Source organism: Dipodomys spectabilis, unplaced genomic scaffold (assembly GCF_019054845.1).
Source record: "Dipodomys spectabilis isolate Male_0828 unplaced genomic scaffold, ASM1905484v1 ptg000067l, whole genome shotgun sequence".
NCBI classification, from domain to species: Eukaryota; Metazoa; Chordata; class Mammalia; order Rodentia; family Heteromyidae; genus Dipodomys; species Dipodomys spectabilis.
In genome coordinates, this window is record NW_024870744.1 from 6,733,717 (window position 1) to 6,758,051 (window position 24,335).

At 57.5% G+C, this 24,335-nt stretch overlaps 1 protein-coding gene across 2 annotated transcripts in view; it reads right to left on the bottom strand.

The window, feature by feature from the left end:
* Positions 1-24,335, bottom strand: part of Col5a1 (collagen type V alpha 1 chain) — a 143,163-nt gene that overhangs the window by 62,489 nt on the left and 56,339 nt on the right. For both annotated transcript variants that reach the window (XM_042681059.1, XM_042681060.1), the window contains exons 10-25: positions 19,648-19,689; positions 19,401-19,463; positions 13,381-13,455; positions 12,715-12,807; positions 11,421-11,477; positions 10,654-10,707; positions 10,279-10,332; positions 7,759-7,812; positions 7,102-7,155; positions 5,934-5,987; positions 4,212-4,256; positions 2,723-2,776; positions 1,712-1,756; positions 1,091-1,144; positions 835-879; positions 196-249 (exon numbers count right to left, since the gene is read on the bottom strand). In XM_042681059.1, coding sequence (XP_042536993.1) covers positions 196-249; positions 835-879; positions 1,091-1,144; positions 1,712-1,756; positions 2,723-2,776; positions 4,212-4,256; positions 5,934-5,987; positions 7,102-7,155; positions 7,759-7,812; positions 10,279-10,332; positions 10,654-10,707; positions 11,421-11,477; positions 12,715-12,807; positions 13,381-13,455; positions 19,401-19,463; positions 19,648-19,689 — 897 coding nt within the window. The remainder of the gene's footprint in view (positions 1-195; positions 250-834; positions 880-1,090; positions 1,145-1,711; positions 1,757-2,722; positions 2,777-4,211; positions 4,257-5,933; positions 5,988-7,101; positions 7,156-7,758; positions 7,813-10,278; positions 10,333-10,653; positions 10,708-11,420; positions 11,478-12,714; positions 12,808-13,380; positions 13,456-19,400; positions 19,464-19,647; positions 19,690-24,335) is intronic.

Below are 24,335 nucleotides of genomic sequence, written 5' to 3' on the forward strand. Positions count from 1 at the left end.
GTGAGGATTTGAGCACATCCACTCCCAGGACAGACAAAGCCCCAGGGATGGCCAAGCCACTCCCCAGACTCCATGGTCTCCATCACCAAAGGAAGCGGAGTCAATGACCTCCACCCGTCTAGGACCAGGGGCCCAGCACTCTTGCCTGGATGGGGACGGTGGTCTGGGAGAGCTGGAGAGGGCAGGGCTACTCACCGGAGGTCCGTCGGCACCGGGCATGCCTGGGAGGCCTGGTTTGCCCAAAGGACCCTAGTGCAAACAGAGTCAAGAGGGAATGATGGTCTCTCCTCTCCCTGCACTGCGCTCCCCACAATTGTCATGGACTCCAGGCCCAGCCCCGCCCCGGAACAGCCAGGCAGACTCCAATGTCCTCAGAGCCCCCAGTACTGCTGCTGGTCCTGGCAGGTGCCTGGTGACACCGGCACACCCAGAACAAAAGAAAATCAGGAGCTGTGGGAGGCAAATGCTCCCTCCATGCTCCCCCTCACCCCTTCCCCAGGACATGGGGCTTCTGGAGGTGAACCTAGGGTGGCTGAGTTTAACAAAACTAAACCACGACCACAAAACCAGATGCCTAGTTCAATGTTAACTTCAGATAAAGAACACACATTAGAGTCTGCCTTCTAAGCACCCCCCATATACCTAAGCATGAATGAATGATGACGTGACTGGCTGAATGAGTGAGTGAATGAATGAATGAGCTCTCCCTCACGGCCAGCGGACCAAGTTCGGAGTGAACTGGGCTTACGCTACGTGCGCCAGGCCGGCAGCAGCCAGTGCACCTCCCCAGCCTGGGCAGTAAGTGCAGCTTACACACAGCTCGTGCCCACCTACCTTTTCTCCTGGAGGACCGATGGCACCCTGGGGCCCTGGCAAACCCTGGGGAAAGAAGGGCAGAGGAGGTGAGAATGACCCGGAACCTCTCCCCACCCCCTACCACCTTCCTGATGACGGGCTGCCTCATTACACACCGCTCTGGGTTCTGTTCCCTCAGGGCAGCGACTTTGAGGGTGCAGAGCTCAGAGCCCTGGATGAGACACCCTGCTTCCCAGGCCTACTGCCCCTGGGCAGCCTTGCTCAGGTCACTTACCTGGGCACCAGGATTACCCTGCTGTCCTGGGGGGCCGGGCTCACCCTGGGGACCCTACAGGAAACAAAGCAAAGGCCCTGAAAGGGGTTCTGAGCGTGGGGTCCCCTGCTCTGGGGACCTCGTCCCCTGATCCCAGCTGCCCACTCCCTCCATCTGCGCTTCATTGCCAGATCTGGTGCTGATGGCTGCACCAGGGGCCAGTGTGTGCTGACCACCCAGAGGGCAGCAGAGACGGCAGAGGCAGCACCAGTCCCAGGCCCGTGGGGCTCCCAACACTGATGCTCACAGCTACATCCATCATCCACCCAGACAGGCATGCACACAAAGCAGCTGGAGATGTTTCACACAGTGGAAAATTCCAGATTTCTCGTAATCTCCCAGAGCCGTGGAAACAGACGTATCTCCTAGTGGACATTTATGGCCAGCTCCTGGGCACAGGAAGCGAGCCGCCCCCCGACTGACCAGTTTGGAGCCTCAAGCACAGTGCTATGGCAGAGGGCTGCGGGCCAGCCTCGTGCCCCATCCCCAGCTGACACGAAGCAGGGATGGGCTTCCCCAGTCTGTAGAGGTGTGTGCATGGGCTGTCCCCATGCAGCTAGGATTTGGGACCCCTGGACTCACCACGTTTCCTTTGGGACCTGGTTGGCCATCCATTCCCGTCACTCCCTGCAGGAGATTTTGAAAATGAAAGTCAGACGCTGAATGCAGAGGACTGAGAAAGCTCAGAAGGAAAATCCTGCTCAACACAAAGCTGAGGCACATTGCAGTAATTCTCTGGGGCAAAAGGAAGGAGGTGATTTTTGATCCCTTCTCTGGGGTCCACTGATCAGACTCCAGAATCCCTCAGCTAGGGCAGGCTGAGCGGCCATGCCCAAAGCCCCGTAGGAAGGCTCTGACTCTTACAAAGGTAGGCAGAAGGGTGGAGGAGTGTGGCCGTAGTCAGGCCCACTAGGACAAAACCTTACGTAACCCAAGGGGCTCTGCTTCCTTCTAGAACCTTCACAGAAGTTTCTGGAGGCTCTGTCAAGCACAATGGAGACATAGCATTCTGGGACCATAGTATAACAGGAACAGCCAGAAAAAGAGGCAGAAACACAGGAGGAAGAGCCACTGGACCAGACCTCCTCCACCCCTCCAACCCCACTTGAAATCCCACATCTGCCCTCCTGGATCGTGTGTGTGTGTGTGTGTGTGTGTGTGTGTGTGTGTATGTGTGTGTGTGTGTGTGTGTGTGCGTGCACAACAGTCCTGTGGTTTAAACTCAGGGCCTTGGCACTATCCCTGAACTTTTTTGCTCAAGGCTGGTACTCTACCACTTGAGTCACAGCTCTACTTCCAGCTTTTTGGTGGTTAATTGGACTTAAGTCTCACAGATTTTTCTGCCTGGGTTGGCTTCAAACCTTGATCCTCAGCTCTCAGCCGCCTGAATAGTTAGGAGTACAGGCGTGAGACACAGCACTCCTCCACACTGGCTTTTCTGTACATGAGGATTAAGAACCCACAGCCCTACCCGCCCATAACAGGCTGGTGCATGCAGTGCTAGGTGTGGACACACTGTCTCCTGCCTGAGCCAGCAGAGGGTCTCAGGGGCTGTATGGGGACACACACATGCCAGCGGGTGACAATACTTACTGGAGGTCCAGGTGGCCCCGGGGGCCCCTTTGGCCCAAGCAGACCTCGTGGCCCCTACAAAAGCCAAGAACAAGAAAGGGTCAGACTCCACGCATGCCAGTGCTGCCTGTGCCCTGACCCCAGCACACACTGAGCCAGGTGACCTAGGCTCCCCAGGGAGCCTGAACTAAATGCCCTCCCAGGAGTTCTTCCACCCACCCCTCCGCTCCACACTGGCACTGAGAATCACAGTCAGGGGTGACTGGAAATGATTGGGACACACACAGGACACCCAGGGCACCTCCAAGAAAGGGGGAGCTTTCTCGTGTGTCACCTGCTCAGGACAGATGGGCACAAGGGCTCCCCTGCGGGAAAGCTGAAGCAGGGTCTCCAACAAGAACCCCAGGGCCTGGTGAGAATCGGCCACAAGTACCACAGAAAGGGCACAGAAGTGGGGCACCCCTGCCGTCTGGGGCTCTGTGCCAGGCTTCAAGGGGGGGTGTGTATGCACTGCCCTGCAGGATGGCTCCACCCCACCCAACCTGCCCTGAGGAAATCCAGCAGCCTGTCCCCGGGACTCACGGACCCAGAGGGCCTTGCATGTTAGCAGAACCTTTGCATATCCAGCCGGAGAAAAACCCTTTCTATGTGCACTGCTCCTTCAGCGCTTCCTTCGTTACTTTAATACCCAGTCCTATAAATGGTTTTTCAGAGCTAATAACCCAGAAGGCACTGCTTAGAGGAGTGTTAAGGAAAGTGGTGTGGGTAGCTCTTCCTGAGTGGCCCAATCAGATATGGAGGGTATAATTCAGCCCCAAATGAATCGCACGCGCACCGACCCCACACAGGCCTCTGGGCAGCAGCGTTTGCCTCTCTCTCATCCATTAACATTGCCAGATGCACACAGAACAGCTGCCCGACTTGGGTGAGGAGGAAAGAAGCCTTGGAGCAACCGTAGGTGGAGAGTAATTAATGTCCTTTTTTTTTCTTTCAGGAAAGTTATTGTGGACCTAAATATAAGCCCGAGCCCAGGGCACGGAGCCAGAGGGGTCTGCTTTGGGAAAGTGCAGTTGTCAGAACCTGGGGCAAACTCAGACTGATCTGGGCCTGCAACTACCCCCCAGTGCCTGCCACAGCTGGTGTTTTCCCCCAGATGCTTGCATGCTGCACATGGCTGCCCGGTGTGATCCCCTGAATGCCCACAGAGCTGTCCCCTGGGTGTTCACTACAAGGTCCCCTGGAAGTTTCCATGCTGCCCCTGGGACTCACCACCCAACCTCCAGAGACCCATTTCCTCCCACAAGGAAGGCTGGTTTGCACTCCCCGGAGTCACTGGCCCCCACTTTTCTTTCCTGGGGAAGCACTAGGGTTTGTCTGCTCTTGGGGACAAGTCACTTGTAATCTAAGCTGGGTGTCAATGCCAGTGCTGCTCCGGAAGCAGCCTCCCTGTGGAGCCCTCCCACACTGGTGAGGACCAGAATCCTGCCCGCCTGCCCGCGCGGGGACTTACCGGCTCCCCAGGCAGGCCCCTGGGCCCGACTTCTCCATCATCACCCTGTGCAGGAAAAAAAGACACAGGATTTTAGGGACAGGCTGTGAGATCTGGACGCCCAGAGACTATGTCCATCAGCCACACAGCAGGATTCTTTGGCTGGCCCACAGCAGATGCAGATTTTCTCGGCCTGTGCCAGGAGGAGGGGCTGCTGGGTGGCCCGGGAAGCTGCAGGCTTACAGATATCTCAGCTCCCCCGCCACGGCTGCAGTAAGGGGCAGGCAGGCAGGAAACCCACTCAATTCCAAGCCTTGCTTGGTCACCCTCAGGAGTGATAGAAACTGGGAAGGGAGGGCACAAGGAAGAAGCATGTGAGCCTCCGGGGAGCACCCTGAGAGCCCAGTGTCCGCCAGGGTTCCAAATAACCCATTACAGAGACAGGAGAGCTTCGTCCTCCTATTCCACCCAGGAATGCTTCCTGCTTACAGGATGTTGCAGCTGTGGCTGCTGGCCAGCACCTGCTCTTCACCTCAAGCATGTGTGCGCACACAGCCTGCCACATGCATGCTCATACCCTGCATGTATACACCACCCACAACTGCACGGCCATATACATACATGTGTGTGCATACATATTACAGAGTGTACACCGTATGCGTGTGTGCACATAACCTGTGAACATACTCCTTTACACAAAGGGCAAATCTACATACACAAACAGCCATGCACACAAGTATACGCATGTGCACCAGCACACACGTATTTCCTGAGAATCAAACATGGGAATCTGTCGAGGATCCATCTCTCCTTCCTGATCTCACAGCAGACTGGGCTGGGGCCTGCATAGAGGCTCCCTCAAAAGGTCGATGTGGAAGCTGGTGAGAAGAGAAAGGCCACTGGAGCCTGCTCCTTGGTTCCCTAAAACATCCCCAGTACCTAAAGAAAGTGACGGACACTGGTGACTCGCCTGTAACCGTGGCTGACACTCAGGAGGCTGAGATCTGAGAAGCTCAGTTTGAAGCCAGTCTGGGTAGAAAAGTCCATGAGACTCTTATCTCCAATGAGCCAACAAAAGGCTGAAGTGTAACTGTGGCTCAAGTGGTAAAACACCAGCCTTTAGTGAAAAAGTTAGGGCTAGTGTCCTGGCCGGGAGGTCAAGCCACAAAATCAGCATGAAGCTCAAAAGGAAAGTGATGGATGAACAGCGAAAGGGGTGCAGAGATCCAGTGACCCCCATCTTATCCACAGCACCGCCGTGCTGTGCCCGGAGGTGACCCTTGGCCTCCAGACCCCACAGAGATGTGTGGCGGTCACTGAGACTCTGGCTAAGCACCTCTCTCAGCCCTTACCCCAAGCTTGAGTATCGCTCAGCTCCCACGCTCTCGTCATGTGCTGAGTTGCTTTGTCCTCCGGCTCCCAAGGTGGAAGAAAATCACTTCCTATGTGCCTCCACCTCTCCACACTTCCCAGTATCCTCCCATGATGCATCCCTCACCGGTCTCCCCATGGGATGCCAGGGCCTCTGTGAGGCCTCCTGTGCCCGTCAGAGAAGCCCCTTCACAGACCTGGCATCCTGAAAAACATTCCCGGCGGTCCTCTCCTCTCGGCAGGAGAGATGAAACGAGCAGTAAATGCTTTTATCTCCAAGCCCGTGCTGCCTCCCAGAGTGAGGCCCTGACTCAGTCCTCCTCCCTCCCCACCAACCCCACTACAGCCTATAGAGGTCCCTGGGATACATACCCTTTCTCCATCATCTCCCGGAGGTCCTGGAGGACCGGAGGGGCCAGGGTCACCCTAGGAAGTCAATCAAGGTCAATGTTAGCCATTCCTGAGCAGGCCAAACACAAACTGTCCAAGCCCCCACCTCCCATTCTCTGACCTTGACCTTCTCAATATGGAGCTGGGGTGAGGGAAGGGCTAGTGGCTGGCCACAAACCAATCTGAATGGCCTAGGAGGAGTAGGGTCACCTGACTAGGCCAGACTAGGTCTCACACATTCACACTCTCACACACACACACACAGAAGTCTGGCCACTCTGTATGAGACAGGGCATCCTCAATCCCCACCACTCCCCTGGGCTAAAAGCCCATTGGAGGGGGGCTGGTCCCCCTTGTGCAGGCCTGCAGCTTCAGGCCTAGCACACAGATGGTGTTCAACATGTGCACATCGGTGAAAATGACAGGCGTTCACCAGGGACTGCTGGCAGCTGTGCGTTCCAGCTCTCTATTGATTATCAGAAACGATCAACACAACAGCTTTTCATAAACCCCGGCGTCCCCGCCCTAAGGCACACAGAGCAGTAGTACTGCTCACTAGCAGGTATGTGTGCTCTGTGTGCATGCCCCCGTGCGTGTGTCTGCGAAAGGGTGAGTACACACACGTGTGCCAGTGTGACCCAAATGTGCCAAAGTCTAAAAAAGGCACCAAAAAGTCTGCTTAGGAGGAAACCGGCCGGGAGAAAACATCTGATGAGCTGTGAGGACCCATCGTATCTGGCGCACCCCAAAACAGGGGAGAGGAGCCCCCCTGCAGCAGGCAGGCGGGCAGCACTGAGCACTGAGCCCCCGGCCTCCTTAACCGGAGCAGCCTCAAGATTGTCTCATCACCCCCAACTGCTGCTTTGACGTGCCCTGTGTCCTGGTTCGGACGCTTCTTGGATTTCTCAAGAATATGACTGGCTCCCTTGGCCAGAAACTGGGTTACAGGAGGAGGGCACAGCACCCACCTTGGCCAATTCAACAGCCTCAAGGGACAGCTCACCAGGCTCACTCCTGAGCAGGGGGTCAGAACTGGACTCTCCCTCAACACAAACCATCCCCGGGTTCCTTTCTCTAACCCATAAGGAACCCAAGGCCAGAGGGGGCCTCCAGGGACAAGACCCTCCTGACCTTCCACGGAAATACTCACCCTGTGGCCCTTTTCTCCTGGCAACCCCGCCAGGCCGTCAAAGCCACGGTCACCCTGTAAGAACAGCAGAGGGCTCTGTCAGACAACACGCACGGTGCCATCCTTGTGCCTAGACCCTGAGACAGACTCATGAGACACCCTTCTGTCACCCTGTCCACCAAAGGTCTCAGGATCATCAGCTCAGGGCTGAGGGAAGGGCCGTTCACAGTCCATGCAGGTTCTAGGGGACTCCACACTGGAGAAAGCTGGTGTTACCCCAGGGTCCTCTCCTAGGCCTGGGACCAGCCGCCCTGGGAGGTGGGAAGGAGGGCAGAGCAGCAGGGGGAGCTGGTGCGGACCAGGTCAAGGGGCAGGGGTATGAGCACGGAGCCATGGCACAGGGGAGGCACCAACAGGGGCAGGCCTTGCTCCGTCACAGCACATGCCTGTCCCTAGATGACACCTACCGGACCCACAGTGCCCGGAGCCCTGACACCCCTGGACTGGGCAGGCAGACACCCACCGGGGGCCTCGAGGTCTCCGGGCTCCCGCGTACGTCTCCTGGCTCCGTGCACACCGCCAGGCAGCTCTCATGTTGGGACGTCCCCCCTCCCCGCCCTCCCGTCACACAGCCCACTCGCAGGATGCACCGGCATCAGGAGGGGCGGGAGCAGCTACCTTGGGACCCGTCTGTCCAGGCATGCCTCTGGCTCCGTCACTCCCAGCACGACCCTGGAAGAGAGGAGACAAACTGTCGATAGGAAAGGACAGGTGGCTGCCCAGGACCTCCAAAAGTAGTGTCTACCAAACCAATTGGGACTTCCACCGCAGCGAGGCCTGCCACGGGCCACGTCCCCATGGGCCAAGCCCCCACCGGGCCACGCTCCCACTGGGCCAGGCTGTGCAGGAGACTCTGACCCACAGGCCTGGGGTGGGCCACACAGCCACTCAACTGAAAACGCGTGGTGGGTGTTGCCTCTGCCATCTGGGGAGGGTGACACGCTGTGCCAGACCCGCCCAGGCGCCCAGCCAGTTCATGACTCAGGTGGCACACGGCTGACATTCCAACATGGCACTGCTCCCATGCCACCACACAGAAAGGAAACCACAGAGCGTGGAGGGAAGAGGAAGGGACGCCTGCTCAGTCCATCCGACTGTGGAAGACAGGTCCTATTCAGACCACCCCACCAGCCACTCCACAGCCACAGATGCAGCCACGGACGAGCCCAGGATACCCACCCACCAGGCACGGACAGAGGACAGCATGGAGAACTCCAGACCCTGGAGCGGCCAGGGAGAACCCACCAGGACCCGGCCAAACCTCCGCTCCTTCACAAGGCTCAATGGCCGGCTCTTTCCTCTTCCTGTGGGCCCTTATCAAATGGGTCCATTGTCTGAGGACTCATGGCCAGGCAGAGAAAACATCTGGACAGTGGCAGCTTTGAATATCCACACGCAACAGGCAGTGGAGGCAGAGCCAGAGATGAGAGACGAGAAAGAAGAGAGGGACCCAAAAGGGCCACAAGGAGCTGGGCTACACACACACACACACACACACACACACACACACACACACGTGTACACATGCATACATGCACACACATGCATATGCACACATGCACATTCACATACACGTACACACATACACAAGCACATGCACACTCATATACACAATACATACACACATACACATGTACATGCACACTCATATACACACACGTGTACACATGCATACATGCACACACATGCATGTGCATGCACATTCACATACACATACACACATACACAAGCACATGCACACTCATATACACAATACATACACATGTACATGCACACTCATATACACACACATACACATGCACACCCACAGAGTTCTAGGGAAGGACAACAGGAAAGAGAGCCACAAACCAGGGACAAAAACTTCTCAGGAGAGCACAGGGCAGGATGCCAGTACTGAGGCCAGCAGGTGCATGGCCAACCAGGAGCTTCCCCTAAAATACCCAGGGGAAGCTCATCAGAAAAGTTCTTGGATTTTGCAGCATGATATCGCTTAAAGCTAGATGTCTGTGAGGGTCATGCCCCTCACAGGCTGAGCTAGCTCATATCTCCAGAGGTCGCTGGAGCCACTCAGCAGTGGCCACCAGCACAGAGCCCCTGTCCCGCCCCTCTCCCGCCACCCCGGCAGGGCCATCTCTTTGGGAGCACGCCGACTTCCTCCAAAGGAGGTATGTGGGTTCCCAGGCCGTTTCACTGTGACCTGGTCCCCTGCCTCCCCTCCTCAGTTTCTGCACAGCCCTGTCTGGGAACCCTCCAGGAATATCTGACAGCAGGCATCTGCACAGACACAAGAAGATCTCACAAGATAAAGTGATCTCCAGTAGGATCTAAGGTAACTTCCCAGTTGTCTACTGAGCACCACAGACGTGGAGTTAGTGACCCCGGGCATCGCGCCCAGCCCTCTCCTCGTGCCTGTGCAGATCTTCACACTTGCTCCTGGACGGGCCGTAAGAGGAAGTGTGGCCTTGCTGGTCCTTTTCACTTCCTACCCACAGTTCCCTTCCTGGTCAGGCCTGTGATTACCAGGGATCTCCCGTCTGCCCCAAAGGCTCAGAAATCGGGGCAGCCTGACACAGCAGAGCTCCACGCACTGCCCAATTCCCTGTGGCAGGAAAGCTGGGTGATGGGCAGGACGGGGTTCAGCAGGACCCCGGCTCCCCTGGAGGACACTGTGCTGTGGGGACACCCCACGGCTGTGGCCCTGAGGAAGCAAGCTTGCTCTGTCCAGGAACAAAACCCCAGGAGATAAGAAGAATGGTATATGGTGGGAAGGTATGAGCAGGTGCCTAGATAATTCTCCCAAACTGGGGACATTGCTGGGGCCACGAGGCACCCCAAAGACACCAGGCCGCCAACCCTGTTGTCTGCACAGCTCCTATCGCCTGGAAAATGACTCTCATTTGGTGTGGATCGATGACTGTGTTCAGTGCTGAGGCTCTCTGTCCTGGGACACTGCACATCCATCCTGAGAAGCAGCTCAGACACAGCCTTGGAGGCTGGGTGCCCTTCAGACAGAGGGACATGACCTCACTTCCACCGAGGTGGTACCGGGAGTCACCGAGCGGGGCAAGCCCATCCCAGGGCTCCACCAGAGACCATGCTCCTGTCCTCGCTCACGAGCACCGAGACCCGAACACTCACCCGTCTTCCGGGCTTCCCTGTTGGGCCAGGCGGACCTTGCACACCTCGGGGACCCTGTTGCGAATTCAGAGGACAAAGCATCAGTGGCATGTCCAACTAGGAGCAGAGCTTGGTTCCTGTGCTGGTTGGCACAGTCCTGGCTGCCAGACGCCTGCCCTGTGTGAGGGTGGGACTGCCCCCCCCTCCATGTCCACCCTGTCCGGTGAGAGGGCCAGGCCCCACCATGGCCACAGCAGTCAGTTATTTCTGATCCTGTTGCACCAAGCGGCAATCCCCACTGGTTTCCTTGAAGACACGTGGAATTTGAGCCCCCGCCACCCCAGCCTTCCTCACCACCAGTAACCTCCCCAGAGCAAAGACGAGGCCCCCACCTACCTGAGGCCCCATGTCTCCGGGCTCGCCCTTCAAACCTCCACTCCCAGGAGGACCCTAGGGAGACAGCTTTGGATTAGTGAGCGCTCAGAGAAGGACAGTGGGCAGGTGACCGTGGAAGGGGCTGGTGGAGCAGGCCGGGCCTGGCCACAGACTGGCTCATGGCTTCCAAGTGACCAGAGGGGAGAACGGTAATACCCAAGAGGCAGAGACCAGACCTCAGATCTCCTCCTGGGGTTGAATAAGTCCCAAGGGGTGGGGCTGGTCCTCGAGAGCCGTGAAGGCACAGAGAGGCTTCGCTCTGTGGGAAGAGCCTGACTGCGGGAGGCCAGCCCATGAGGGGACTGAGTCCAGAGACAGGGCTGCTCCGAAGAGGGAGACCCCACTTGGGACCCCATTCACGAGGCACAGCTGGTGCCGGTGCTGGTGCAGGCGCAGGTGTGGCAGGGCACCCCGCAGGCCCCATCCCTCCAGTGAGCCACCTTCACCCACGTGCCAAGAGTCCTGGGATGCAGAGGTGAGGGGGAGCTACAGAGTATAGATGCCAGCAGAGAACGTGGGAGGGGCCTCCCCGCCCTCCAGGACCCTCCCACTCATGACAGGGCCGGGGGCTGCTTCCCAGGAGCCTCCAGACGCCCCCGCAGCCTTGAGCCACAATCCCCCCCCCCCCCCATCCCTGCATAAAAGGCTGGAACAGCACCAAGAGACCACGGTCCCAGCTGGCTGGCTGGGAACAGAGACAACGGACAGCAAACATGCCAACCACTCACCATGGGGCCGGGTCTCCCTGTGAGCCCCATCGGGCCGGCTGGTCCTCTCAGCGCCAACTGCAAGGGAAGGGGAAACACACTAAGACAAGGCCAAGGGCAGCGCATCCCGGCTTGCTCCAGAGGTCTGACTCGACCTGCAGGGCACACTGGCTCCCCCACAGGAAGCAGGGGAGGGGAAGAGGGAGCAGAGGTACCCACTTTCTCCAGTGAACAGAGACCTTCCCTCCCCCTCCCTCTTCTATCCCCTCTTCTTCCCCATCCTTTTCTACATCATCCTCCCTGTCCTCCTCCCCGGTCCTGTGCCCAGCCCCTTTTCCCTTGGACTAATGAGAAACGCAGCATCCCCCACCGGCTGGGGCCGGGAGACTACGATTCCACACTGACTGTGGCTGAGTCACAAAACAGATATTTCCCACGGAAGGCCCGTCAAGCGCAGAGGCCTTTGGTGAGCAGGGAACCCACGCTGCCCGGAGCAATCCATCCTGCACTGTGGCGTCAACATCACCCTCCCCAAGAATGGCTCAGTGGCACAACTGTGAGCACGCTGCAATCAACTGTGCGCACACACACACACACACACACCAGCCAGCACACTCTTGGAAGATTCTTTCACATTACAAAATCATCTTCTAAGCCCATCATCCGCTCCGCTTCCATTAGAATACAGGTGGATTAACAGGCCAGGCAGGAGCAAGTCAATCAGGGAGAGGGCTTGTCAGGCACTGTACCCCATCATTTGAGCAATTTGTTCCACAGCAACTACTCAATACTTAAACCGGGCTGTAATTATCTGTGCGCTTGCTGGCTATTAATATCAGGGCTGCACTACAGCCGCATAAATACATCGCAAACGAGGGGCTATCGAGATGTCTCCTTGCACGGTCCAGTGTGGGGCTCCCCAGGCCACCCACCCTGCAGGAGGGGCAGCGTCATCCTTACCCCAGGGCCTTTGAAAGACACAGGTCACTAAGGAGCTTACTCCCCGCAGAGGCAAACCCACCTCTATGGCCCACTTCCCAGGACCCGGGCCAAGGGCTCCCTCTGAGAGCCACCGCCTCACACCCCAGTGGCCCCTTCTCCATCCCTGGATCCCCACGGGGTGGGCATTTGCCCATCCAGTGGGTGAGACAGTCTGGCGGGGCCTAGAGGCCTCTCGATGCTCAGTGTGCATGTGGAACCTCTGAGGAATCATCCCCGAAATGGCCCGACTCCCCTCGTGGACGCTGAGCCCCTGACAGGCAGGCACGGGGGGTCGGAGCACCCGGCCCTTCCCCACAGGGACCGGCACACTTACCCTGGCCTGCTGGAGGATGGCCTGGGCCTGTGACTCCTGAGCAGAAACCATGGGGCCCTTGGAGCCCGCATCGCCACCTCCTCCAAACCGGAACTGCGGGAACAAGAAGAGCGGTCACCCGGGGCCTCAGGTCAGCCACAGCGGCAGACCCCCCAACACACGGCTCTGCTCCCCAGTGGAAGCTGCCCTGTAAATGCCACCTGTGGGGACACCCTGGAGCCTTCAGGTCCACAATGCCCTGCAGGCCTCTGTACTTGTCTCCCCGAAAGCACACAGCCCCCGGATACTACACAGAACAGCAAGGCACACACATGGCTGTGTCCAGCAGTCTGGGAAGGGTACCCTGACCCCTCCCTGGGCCACGGCATGAATGACAGGTGTCCTGGGACTTCAGTGAGGACGAGGTCCTGCTATGTGGCTTCTGAAGCAGCCCTGCCCACAAGTGCCTCTGATTTCCCGGGATCCAGGGCCCCCACGCAGCAGCCCCTGCCCCAGGGGTGACCCACCCCAGGGAAGGGGTCCTGAGTTTTCCCATGAGGCTGAACTCGAGCGGGCCCTGCCTCCCAGGCTGAGGAATATTCCAGAACACCTGCCCCTCCCAAGACCCAGCGTCCACCCTACCCTCCCAGGGCCCAGCCCTCCATGTCCCTTTGGTGGGACCCTCACCGGCAGCATGAGCATGGTCCCAGGAGGGCCAGGCAGGCCGTCAGCCCCGGGAAGACCCGGACGTCCTGGGGGACCCTGCAGGCGAGGAGAGAACACAGCTCAGCGTGGAGCTAGGCCTCATGACAGCAACACCACCCACCCAGGAAATAGGCCGAGAAGCACAGAGAAAAGCAGGATCTCCTGGCAAGGAATGTGCCAGAAAGCCCAGAGAAAGGAGAGGCGGGAAAGTGAACTGAGGATCAGGAAGGGCTGAAGGGGATGGCGGAGGGTCTGAGTGGATTCCCAAGGCACGTGGAGAGGAAAGGGGAGATCAGAGAGGGGAGATTGTGTCCAGCTGGGGCTGGGGGCCGCGAGGGGCCAGAGGCCCCACGGGGCTCCCATGCTTGCACCCCTTTGGACTTCAGACGAAACAGGGCCTGAGACCCCCCAGGCTCCCAGGCCCAATTCTGAGGGAGGCCATCAGCGAGGTCCCATCCTCCACCCCACCAGCCCCGCGTGGGGTTCAGGGCTGCGAGAGGGCAGGCAGGGCACACACTCCCCTGCAGAGGCAGAGCAGGGGTGGCCAGGAGGGCGGGGCACAGCAACTGCAAACCAATTTGGTCAGGGGCCCGGGGCTGGCCAGATACCCTCAGCCACCGCCCTCTCTGGTGATCCTGGCCAGACTGGGCATCACAGGAGAGCAGAACCACTAGGGGACTTTATCTCCCCTGCCAATCTTGCCCATCACTCGGCTTTCTGGCCAGCACAAGCCGGCTCCTGTGGGCTGAGGCAGGAGGTTTGTTTGGCCCGGAAACGGTCTGACTCCCTGTGAGAATATCCCCGTCCACCTCAGTCTGGCCTCATGGTGGACACAGCCACATCTGCCAGCCACAGCTCCTTGGGGCGGCGATCCCTCAGCTCAACCAGAGGCTCCAAGCGGGAAACAGGAGGTGGGCTCCTGAATGGCAGCCCGGAGCTCTGCGTCCCCAGGGGCCCTGCAGAGCTATGAGAAGGGAGTGGAACAGCCTGAAAGTGAAGCGTGGCTGCCTTGCTGTGCAGCTACCGTTTGTGACACACACCCACTCGGTACTATACAGGAAGTAGCCACGGAGAGGCCTTCCCCCCGAGGAAGTGACCAGGGCCGAAGTCCCATAGGTACCCAGAGAAAGGGCTGAAAACACGCATGCACATGTACACACATATGCACATATGCACATACGTATGCACACACACACGTACTACCAGCACACCTGCGGCTCCACGGTGTGGCTTGTTAAGCTGTCTAACGGGATTGTCCTCAGAGAGCGTTGTGCCACTGGCTCTTGGTTGGCACCCTGGAGTGCAGCCTGTGCGGGGGGGGGGGGGGGGGGGCCTCCTCCGCCCCCATTCTCGTCATTGCCTATGTGAGTTTAACTCATCCTGAGCAGACACATATGGACATGGACACATGGTGCAGTCTGCTGAGGCCCAGACTCAGAGGAGGGGTGTCAGGGTGAGCGCCCAGCTTCCCAGTGCGCCGCATGAGGCCTTCCTGTAAGGCCCCGCTGCACGTCCCCAGGGACAGCAATGCTCTTCGATGTCCCCTGCAGCTCCGTGTTGCCGGCTGTGCAGAACGAGGCCTCTAGAAAAAGTGCACATTCCCAGCTGGGCACCAGTGGCTCACGCCTGTCATCCCAGCTAATCGGAAGGCTGAGATCTGAGGCCTGCAGTTCAAAGCCAGACCAGGCAGCAAAGTCCATGAGACTCTTGCCTCTAATAAAATCCAAAAGCGGAGCTGTGGCTCAGTGGTAGAGCAAAAAGAAGCTCAAGGGCCGCACGAAGGCCTTGAGTTCAAGCCCCACAACCAGCATTAAAAAAAAAAAAACAACACAAAAAACAAATCCCCAAGTTCCCTTTCTCAGAACTTGGGATTGTGACCTTACTGGATTGAAGTGGACAATGTGTCTTTTTAGATATAATTTAAGTAGCTTGAAGGGAGCTCATCCTGGGTTAAGATAAACCCCCAGTCTAGAGACAAGAATGCAGAAGAGAGGAGACAGGAAGACGAACACAGAGTCACAGAGGAGAGAGGCAGAGACAGAGCCACACAGTCACCTCCACGGAAGCCCAGGGCATTGGCACCCCGTAGAAGCTGGGGCCACATGGGAAGCGACCTGGACATCACAGGTCCAGCCCTGGCCTCTAGAACTCAGAGAGAATGAACTTCTATATTTTAAGCACCAAGGTAGTAGTGATTTGAGCAGAGGTCCCGAAAAATGGGTCCCGCCTTGGTTCCCTCAGTGAGCATTTCCTGAGCCCCTTCCGAGCCCTAGACCCTCCCTCCCACCCCCAGCTCCTTCCCAAAGGCCCATGGTGTGAAGTTGGGCCACCACAGGAGGCTTTCGGCCACACCGCCAGCCAGGACCAGCAGCCAGGAGGTCCACAGGCAGGTCTCCACCTGCAGACAGCCAAGGACAAAACCCTCTGAAGCCCCTGCAGACCTGGGCATGTGAGGATGACATAGGAGGTGCTCGGCCATTTCCATCTGCTAACGTGCAGAACATGCCACAGGCCACACAACCGACTGGCAGTGCCCGTGGCCCTGGCCCTGACCTGGAAGGTTCACTGTTTCTCTGCTCTAGATACAGTAGGAGTTCTCTCTCTTCCATCTCTCACCACAGATCGTTGAGTTTCCTCCCTTCCTCCTTCCTTTTCTTTTTCTCGTGGTACTGGGGTTTAAGCTCCAGCACCTGCACTTGCTAGAAAGGGGTTTCAACACTTGAACCAGGTCTCCAACCCCCTTTTGCTTTTAGTTAGTTATCAGGTAGAGTCTTCAGGTTGGGCCCAAGGTCAGTTTTTACATCCCATTTAATGGCCTTCTGCTTATCTGTAATTATAAGCATGAAATGTGGCCTCGTTTTTGTTTTTGTTTTCTTGTTTTGCCTGGTCTGGTCATAAACCATAACTCTTCAGATATTCACCTCCTGAGTAGCTGGGATTACAGGTGTAAGCTACCACACTCTGTGGGGTTTCTTTATATACCAAATTTGCACATTCAAATGGACTCTGATGTACACACAGGGGAAGTTTACCTGTTCTGAAAGAGCACCCAAAGCCAGACATGTCCCCCAGTGACCTCGAGGGACAGTTCTGATGATGAACGTGATGGAGACTAGCCCGCTGGGAAAGGTGACAGAGAAACCCAGTCTCTCTGCAGGTTCTACATGCTGGGACGAACCAAGATCATGTGCACGTGTGTGCGTGTATTATGTGTGTGCACGTGTGTGCGTGTGGTGTGTCTTTATACGCATGTGTGAGTTCACGTGAGGGTATGTCACCCTGGGGGCATGGCCCACACATCACAGGAGGCTGGGAGATGAACCCACATGCCCCCGTTCACTAACCCTACAGTGCTGGGCATCATCCCCACTCACAGACTTGTCTTCCATCAGGGGACAGCAATCTGGCCTGTGTCTGCACCCCTGCTAGACACAAGCCAGCAGACCAGGGACTGTGATGGCACCCAGCCTGCTGCCCTAGCTGGCACCCACAAGGCACCTGCTAATCACACATTCTAACTGCTCCTGCTTAGGGTGTGGCTTACCCAGTTTTGAGGGTACCAGGGTTTGAACTCAGGGCCTTGCATTTGTTAGGCGAGCATTTGAGCCAACCTTTTCAGCGTTGGCTATTTGGAGATAGGGCCTTGCTGTTGAGGCCAACCTGCCCATGATCGTCCCGTTTGCCTTCCCTAAACAGGTGCCCTAAACAGGTGCCCAGCCACTAAACAGGACAGGGTCTTGGGAATTTCTATTGCCCTGGCTGGCCTCAAACTGCAATCCCTTGATCTCTATCTCCCAAGTAACCAGGATTATACCCAAAGCCTGGCACCCAGCCACCTACAAGTATTTTTAATGCAAAAAAAAAGAATGTGCTCAAACCAAATCAAATAGGAAATCCTAGTCCTAGAAACAAATGAGAGGGACTAAGCCCTTGTTAATGTGCTCTCGCCCAGGTTAGACACCTGCTGGGCAGGGCAGGGCAGGACAGCCAGGCCCCTTCTGCCCTGGAGGGGTCCTGGGCAGGTGCAGACTTGGTCTGAGGGCACTCAGTGCAACCCAGTACTCAGAAAGAGAGGTGGCTGGTGCCCAGTGTGAAGAGACTGGGACATAAGCCTTCCTTCTGCTGTGGCCTGGCAGGATGAAAACCGCCATTTTAAACCCAGAGCTTTCCAGCGGCGAATCCAGACTCCGCAGAGGCTGCATTCCCACCTGCTCCCAGACCCATGAAAACAGATCAGCTTTAACCAAAACAAACAAATATGCTGCAAATGGAAAATCAGTGCAAAGAGTCCCTGGGGAGCCTGGGCAGCAGAGCCAGCCGGTGCCGGAGCAAGCTCTAGGAGTCAATTAAGTGGGAAGTAAGAGTGTGGAGTTCCGAGGGAAGGCTTCAACTCTCCAGCACGCTGAGCTGTGGGCGGATCTTGGCATCATATCCAGGGAAGTGCAATCCAATCTACACAGTAGCAGACTCATCCCTGGGGCTGCCTCAAAACATGAGAGCACAGAATCCAGATGCCCACAGGCCCAGAGACTCCAAAAGCCCAACGGCCTTGCCTCCTGTGCGTCCTTCCACAGAGCAAGCCCCAGCCACGAGGACCAACGCAAGGGAGACTCTGCCTGCCCGGCCCTGTCTTCCTCACTGCTCTCAGAAGGCACCCAGCCACAGAGAGCAGAGCCCCCAGTGCCAAGCTAGGGTCCACCCCAGCACTCCCTGCCCTGCCCAGCAGATTATCAGCCCACAGTGTGCCACAAAGACTGGTGCTGAGCCAGGTTCTGTGGTTCCTGTAATACCAGCCACTTTGGATGCAGAGATCGGGGGATTACAATTGGAGGTTGGCAATAGCGCACGTGCGCGCGCGCGTGTCACACACACACACACACACACACACACACACACACACACACACACACGGCAAAGCTCCATCTCAACCGATGGCAGTTGTATGCACCTGTTGTCCCAGCCATGGGGATGCGCAGATAGGAGGCTCATGGCTCACACTGTGCTAGACAAGTTGAGAGTCTATCTTGAAAATAAGCAATATAAGAGTGTCTGAAGGTATGCTTCAAATGGCACAGCGCTGACCTAGCAAGCACAAGGCCCTGAGTTCAATTTCAAAAACAAAAACAAAAAAACAAAAACCACCCACCTTGTTCCTTCCCTCCTTCTTATGCGGTCCATCCACAGGCACCACTGACTCCCTGGAACCCACCCCCGCCTCACCAAACACTACTCCAAACCACCATGACACCCCCAAAGACTCCCCCCAGAGCTGCCTCTGAAGACAGCCTCGCCACGGGCACTCTGACATTACAAGTCACTCTTCCACATGGCCAGACTGAGACAGACATACTCACTGTCTGGCTCTGGGAATAAACACTTGCCAGGCCCTTTGTTTCCCTCATCTGCAACTCAGCCAGAGACTTACTAGCTCCTAATCCAATTGCTTGCATAAGGATAGCCATTAGACCAGAGGAAAAGCAAAACAAAACCAAAAAAAAGACAAGGAAAACAGATCCAAATCTCCACAAGGCTGCAGTACTCCAAATCACCACCAGGTGTCAGAAGGAGCTAGCAGACACCGGCCTGTGACACACCCAGGACCAGCCTCTCCATCCTGGGGCTGGATTTCCAACAGGAGGGGCTGGAGGGGAGAAGGCAGGTCTCACATGGCTACACCCAGAGGTCTTATGTACCACCAACACAGCCATGGCTGACAGCAGCCATGGCTACTCTGGGCTCAGACCGGGCTTCACTGCCTGATCCTGCCAGAGCCCCCAGAACAAGGCTGAGCAAGAGTCAAGATGTGAAGGGGACAGTGGGGGGGAGGGGGAGGTCAGAGGAACCTGGGGACAGGGACAGAGGAATCGTGTCCCTGCTGACATCTCCACTTTGAAGAAAGCAGGAGCCAGAGCAGGAAGGATACACAGACAAGCTCAGCACGGAGCATGCACACACAGCCCCAGCGGAGCAGGTGCTCTCAGGAAACGGAGTCCACCTCTTACCCTTTCTCCTGGGTCACCCACTTGGCCAGTGGGACCTGTGGTTCCTGGAGGTCCCGGAAGGCCCTAGAATTTAAAACCAATAGAGAGTTAAGGACATGGCCACAAGTGGAGGGCTTTTTCCCCTACCCCTCAGCAAGGACTGACTGGCCCCAGGGGTCTGTAGAGGGGTCTTCTCCTCCCAGGGGACATGAAGGGAGTCATCCGAACACCACCACCCCGTCGTGGCAAAATAAAACCTGACACTCACAGCAGGGCCTTCCGGGCCGGGGGGCCCCTCGATGAGCATGCCCTGTAGGAAGAGAGAGTCAGCTGAGATCACAAGAACCAATGCCCAGACCCCTCGGGCCCCGCCCAGGCCCTGTAGGGAAGGGACAGTGACCGTCCTCCTCCAATTCCAAGGCACAAGACAGGCTTGGCCAGTGGTAAGGGACAAGCAGAGCTTCAAGAGAAGCCCCCCCAGAAGCCAGCACTAGAGGAAGATGACACCACCGCCCCCTCCCACCCTGCACACCACAGGTACCTCAAAGGGTAAGCGGACCCAGGCCCAGGGACCCAGGTTACTCCAGGGAGGACAAGGGGAAGGAGGTACCTGGACTGAGGTCCCCCAGGGCTTCTGCCCGCAGAGAACACTCAGGACTGGCACTGCCATCAGGGCCCATCCTCTGCAGATGGACAGTGTGCCTCTCCCAGCAGCTGCCCGGAGCAACGGGAAGTGTACCAAAGCTACCCGCTCCACAGCTGCCTTCCTCCCCCTTCCTCCCATGCCCCTCACCTCTCTGGGCCCAGGCCTGACCTGCTTCTAGCCCTTTAGGCCTTCTGCTCCTCTGGGATTGCCTGCGGGGGTGAGGGGGGAGCTTCCTGCTTGGGGATCCTCAATCTCCAGCATCCCCTTGCTATACTTCACCTCTGACCCAGAAACAGTACCTCAGCCCCTACACACCGCCCTGAATGTCCCTCCTCCCATGCCTGGTCCAGGGAATCGGGGACCAAGCCCCCCCACCATGAATAAGGGCTCTGCAGGTGTGGGCAGGGGTGCCCACAGCAAGTGCATGGTGGGGGCTTGTGCCAGAGAGCAGCAGGCAGACTTGTCACACCCGCCAGCCCCTCCCCAGGCAGCGAGCAGACATGATCTTCTTGCCGTCCATTTCTGAGGCCACAGAAACAGGGTTGAGAGGGCTGGAGGCCTTGGAGCTGGGGCAGATCCTCCACACTAAAGGAGGCCAGGAAAGAGGGTCCCCGCAAGGACAACCTCGGCCCCTGGGCCCTGGGCACGGCTTTGTCTTGGAAGGCGCATGCTCCTGGCAAGTGACAAGACCAGCCGGCCAGAGGTGTGGACAGAAGACAGACACACAGACAGGAGACTGCAGAGAGCCCTAAGCGCCCCCACCCCCATCCCACCCCCAGCTCCTCCGGCCCTCCCAGCGACCGGGAAGATGCACACTATGTTTATACAGATGTGTGCTTGGAGAACTATCTGTGTATGCAATGGACACAGAACTCATCCAAACAGCCTCAGCATCCGGCTTCCTCCTGCTTCCTCTCTGACAGGCAGCTGAGAGGGCTCAGCGACCGATCGGGGGGGGGTGAATGGAGGCTGGGGGGCGGGAGGGGGGGCAGCTGTCTTCCCAGACACACACACTGTTGTTCTAGGGAGCTGGGGCTGTGTGGGAGGCCGACCCCAGAGCATTCTGGGTCGGCAGGGAAAGGAAGCTAGGGTGGCAGCGAAGGAGACCATCACGGGAAGGCTCCAGTTTTCCCAGGCCCTGAGCGACGGCCCTCTTGAGACCTGCGGGCCCTGTCTACACCCCCTCCACCACCACCACCCGCAGATGGGGGTCAGGAAACTACAGGAGTCTCACTATTGCTAGTAACTAAGACTGTACTACCAATTTTCTATAGCTGATTTTAGGTAAATTTACTATACACAGAAGGAAGGGGGGGAGACGGAAGAAGGAAAAACAGAAAGAAGGGAGGGGGAGTGAGGGGAAAGCTGAGAAGGCAAAGGGGAAGAAAAAAAAAGAAAGGAAGGAAAGAGGCACAGGAGAGGAGGGAGGGGAGGGAAGAGGAGGAGAGTGTAATTAATTAACTTGACTGTAATAACTTCACTGTGTTTATATAGATCAAGATAAGCACATCAGAGCAACAGGATGGTGTGTCACTTTCAATATGTACTATTGAGCCAGGTGCCAGCAGCTCACACCTGTAGTCCCAGTGACTCAAGAGGCTGAGATGGAAGGATCACCATTTGAAGCCAGCAGGAGCAGTCAAATCTGAAAGACTCTTATCTCCAATTACCCAGGAAGAGGCTGGAAGTGGAGGTGTGGCTCAAGTAGCAGAGCAGCAGCCATGAGGGTTAAAAGTCAAGCAAAAGCTCAAAGCTCTGAGTTCAAACCTCAGTGTGGGTACAAAAAAAGAGAGAGAGAACAATTTAATAAAATGTGATAAAAGATGCTAGACCGCTGAACTTTGTTTCTCTTTTGAGATTCGGTCTTCCTATGTAGCTTAGGCTGGCTTCGAACTCCTGAATCTCCTGCCTCATCTGCCCACCTTCTCATCGTGGTAATGCAGCCTGCACCACCCACACCCGGCTGCGGAACAGCTTTTCATGGAGGCCCATCCCTCTGCTAACCAGCACATGAAACACTGTGATGGGCAGGAAGGGAGAGCCCGTGGTGTGGCGGTTCCGATGGAGGCCCACAACACTCAGTGGACATCAAGCCAGGACTCCCTGGGCCACAGGCCCAGAAGGGCTCAGAGCACCGGGACACTGGTGTGTCAGCGCCACAGCTAGCAGGATTCTCTCCTTTCAAGGAGCCCGTGGCTGCTGACAGATTTGGGGAGCTGGGACTGAGGGGGTGACAGCCACATTCCTTTCCTGGCTCTGATTTGATTTGCAGTGAACTCCCTAACCACGGTGATCATGCGGGGTGGGCATGCGAGGAGAGGGGACCTCAGCACCCCCTCTTCCCCTCCCCCTTTCCTCAGGATGCCCCGAGCAGCCTCCCTGGACCCAGCCATCAGCTCATGTGAGGCCAAGATTCTGAGGACATCTGGCGAGGCTCTGGCTGACAGCTCTGGCTGTTTACATGGTCTCTCCGGGGGAGCTGGCCGAAGGCCCCCGTGGACGCGCTGAAGGGGCTGGGAAGAAGCGAGCACCAGGCCAGGGGCGGGGCTTCCTTCCTTAACTGTCTCCAGATGGCTTGAAGAGGGGCTGGGTGTCTAGAGATGTGATGTTTGGGTTGGGTGGCAGCCCCCTCTCAGCCCACCTTCTGGCCCACCCTGTCCACCTTCTGCTTCTCTGGGGCCCTGCAGCACGGTCCTCACCCCGGCCTTCTCACTGCCCAGTCGGGGTACCAGCGGCCAGCCCACGTGTCAGCCCAGGCTAGCCCAGGGGACAAACCATAGAGTCCCCTGAGCCTGGGGTCCAAGTTCCTTCCCAGGCAAGACGTCCTTTTATATCAGTGTGAGGAAATTCCAAAGGAGCCCAAAGCCACCCTTGAGTCTGCTTGTGGCTGTTTCCATCTGGGAGCTGCTGTGGAAGGTCCCCCCCAGAAGAAGCCCACCAGCTTTGTGATCATCTCCACGCGCCCCAAGCAAACAATGTCCTAAGTGAAGGCTCAGGACAACCCATCCCACACACCCTGTGGCACCCACCCAAGGCCTCCTTCCACCACCCTGCAGCTGCAGGTTGAGAGTTCTTGTGGGGCCAAGCAAGGGACTTGTAGAGTTGGCACCCCCTCACACCTTCCTCCTTCCCCTGGCGTGACCTGACCTTTGAGCCTGATGAGCCGTCTGCCCCCGACATGCGGAGAGCTCTGGCGGGGAGGAAGTAGGTACCCAACATGCCCAGCCAGTAAGAACTGACAGGTCCCAGCCCACCGAGGCCTCGAGGGAAGGCAGAATCCCACAGAGCCATCCAGAGGCTCCCAGAGGCTGGCAGAGGGGCCAGAAAGCCTGAGAGCCCTGGGAGTCCCAACCTGCTCCCGGCCTTGGCTCTGCAGGGATTGGGGGAGGTAAGGGCCTACCAGGCACCACCGCCAGGGCTGCTCGGCCCTCCGACCCTGCAGAGGGTAGAGGGCCACAGACATGAGTTCTCCATCCCAGGGAGCCAGGGGGCAGTGTTCTGAGTTCAGCCCTCACGAGCTGGGTTTCAGCGGCAGAACTGACGGTCTGGCCCAGCCTCGTGACTGGCCATAGCACAAGACATGCGCCTCCTCCCTGGCTGCTCCCTGGCATGTGGTGACATAGCAGGGCTGGCCTTGGGGGCAGAGCTACTTCAGAGCCCACACTGCCCTCTTCCCCAAGTGAGGCTGCACAAATCCACCCAGCTCGACCAATCACACAGCTCCACCAATCACACAGCTCTACCAATCACATAGCTCTGCCCTCCTCAGCACAGCTGCAGGGTGCCAGCCAGCTCCACCAATAACATAGCTCTACCAGTCACACAGCTCCACCAATCACATAGCTCTGCCCTCCTCAGCACAGCTGCAGGGTGCCAGCCAGCTCCACCAATCACATAGCTCTACCAATCACACAGCTCCACCAATCACACAGCTCCACCAATCACACAGCTCCACCAATCACATAGCTCCACCAATCACACAGCTCCACCAATCACACAGCTCTGCCCTCCTGAGCACGGCTGCAGGGTGCCAGCTCTACCAGTCACACAGCTCCACCAATCGCACAGCTCTGCCCTCCAGGGTCAAGGCCATGACTTTGGCATATCTGAGGCCCCAGGAAGGGCCCTGGAGCTCCCAAACAGGCCCCATCCCCCCGAGGTGAGGTGCTCCCAGACTGGGGCACCCTCCAAGCCTAGCATCCCAGGAGAGGTATGGAGATGAGCCTCCTCTCCACACTCTAGGACATTCTCAACACACTAACCCAGGAACCCACCGCTCAGCCTACATTTCTGCAGAGCTCGTTTGCTCA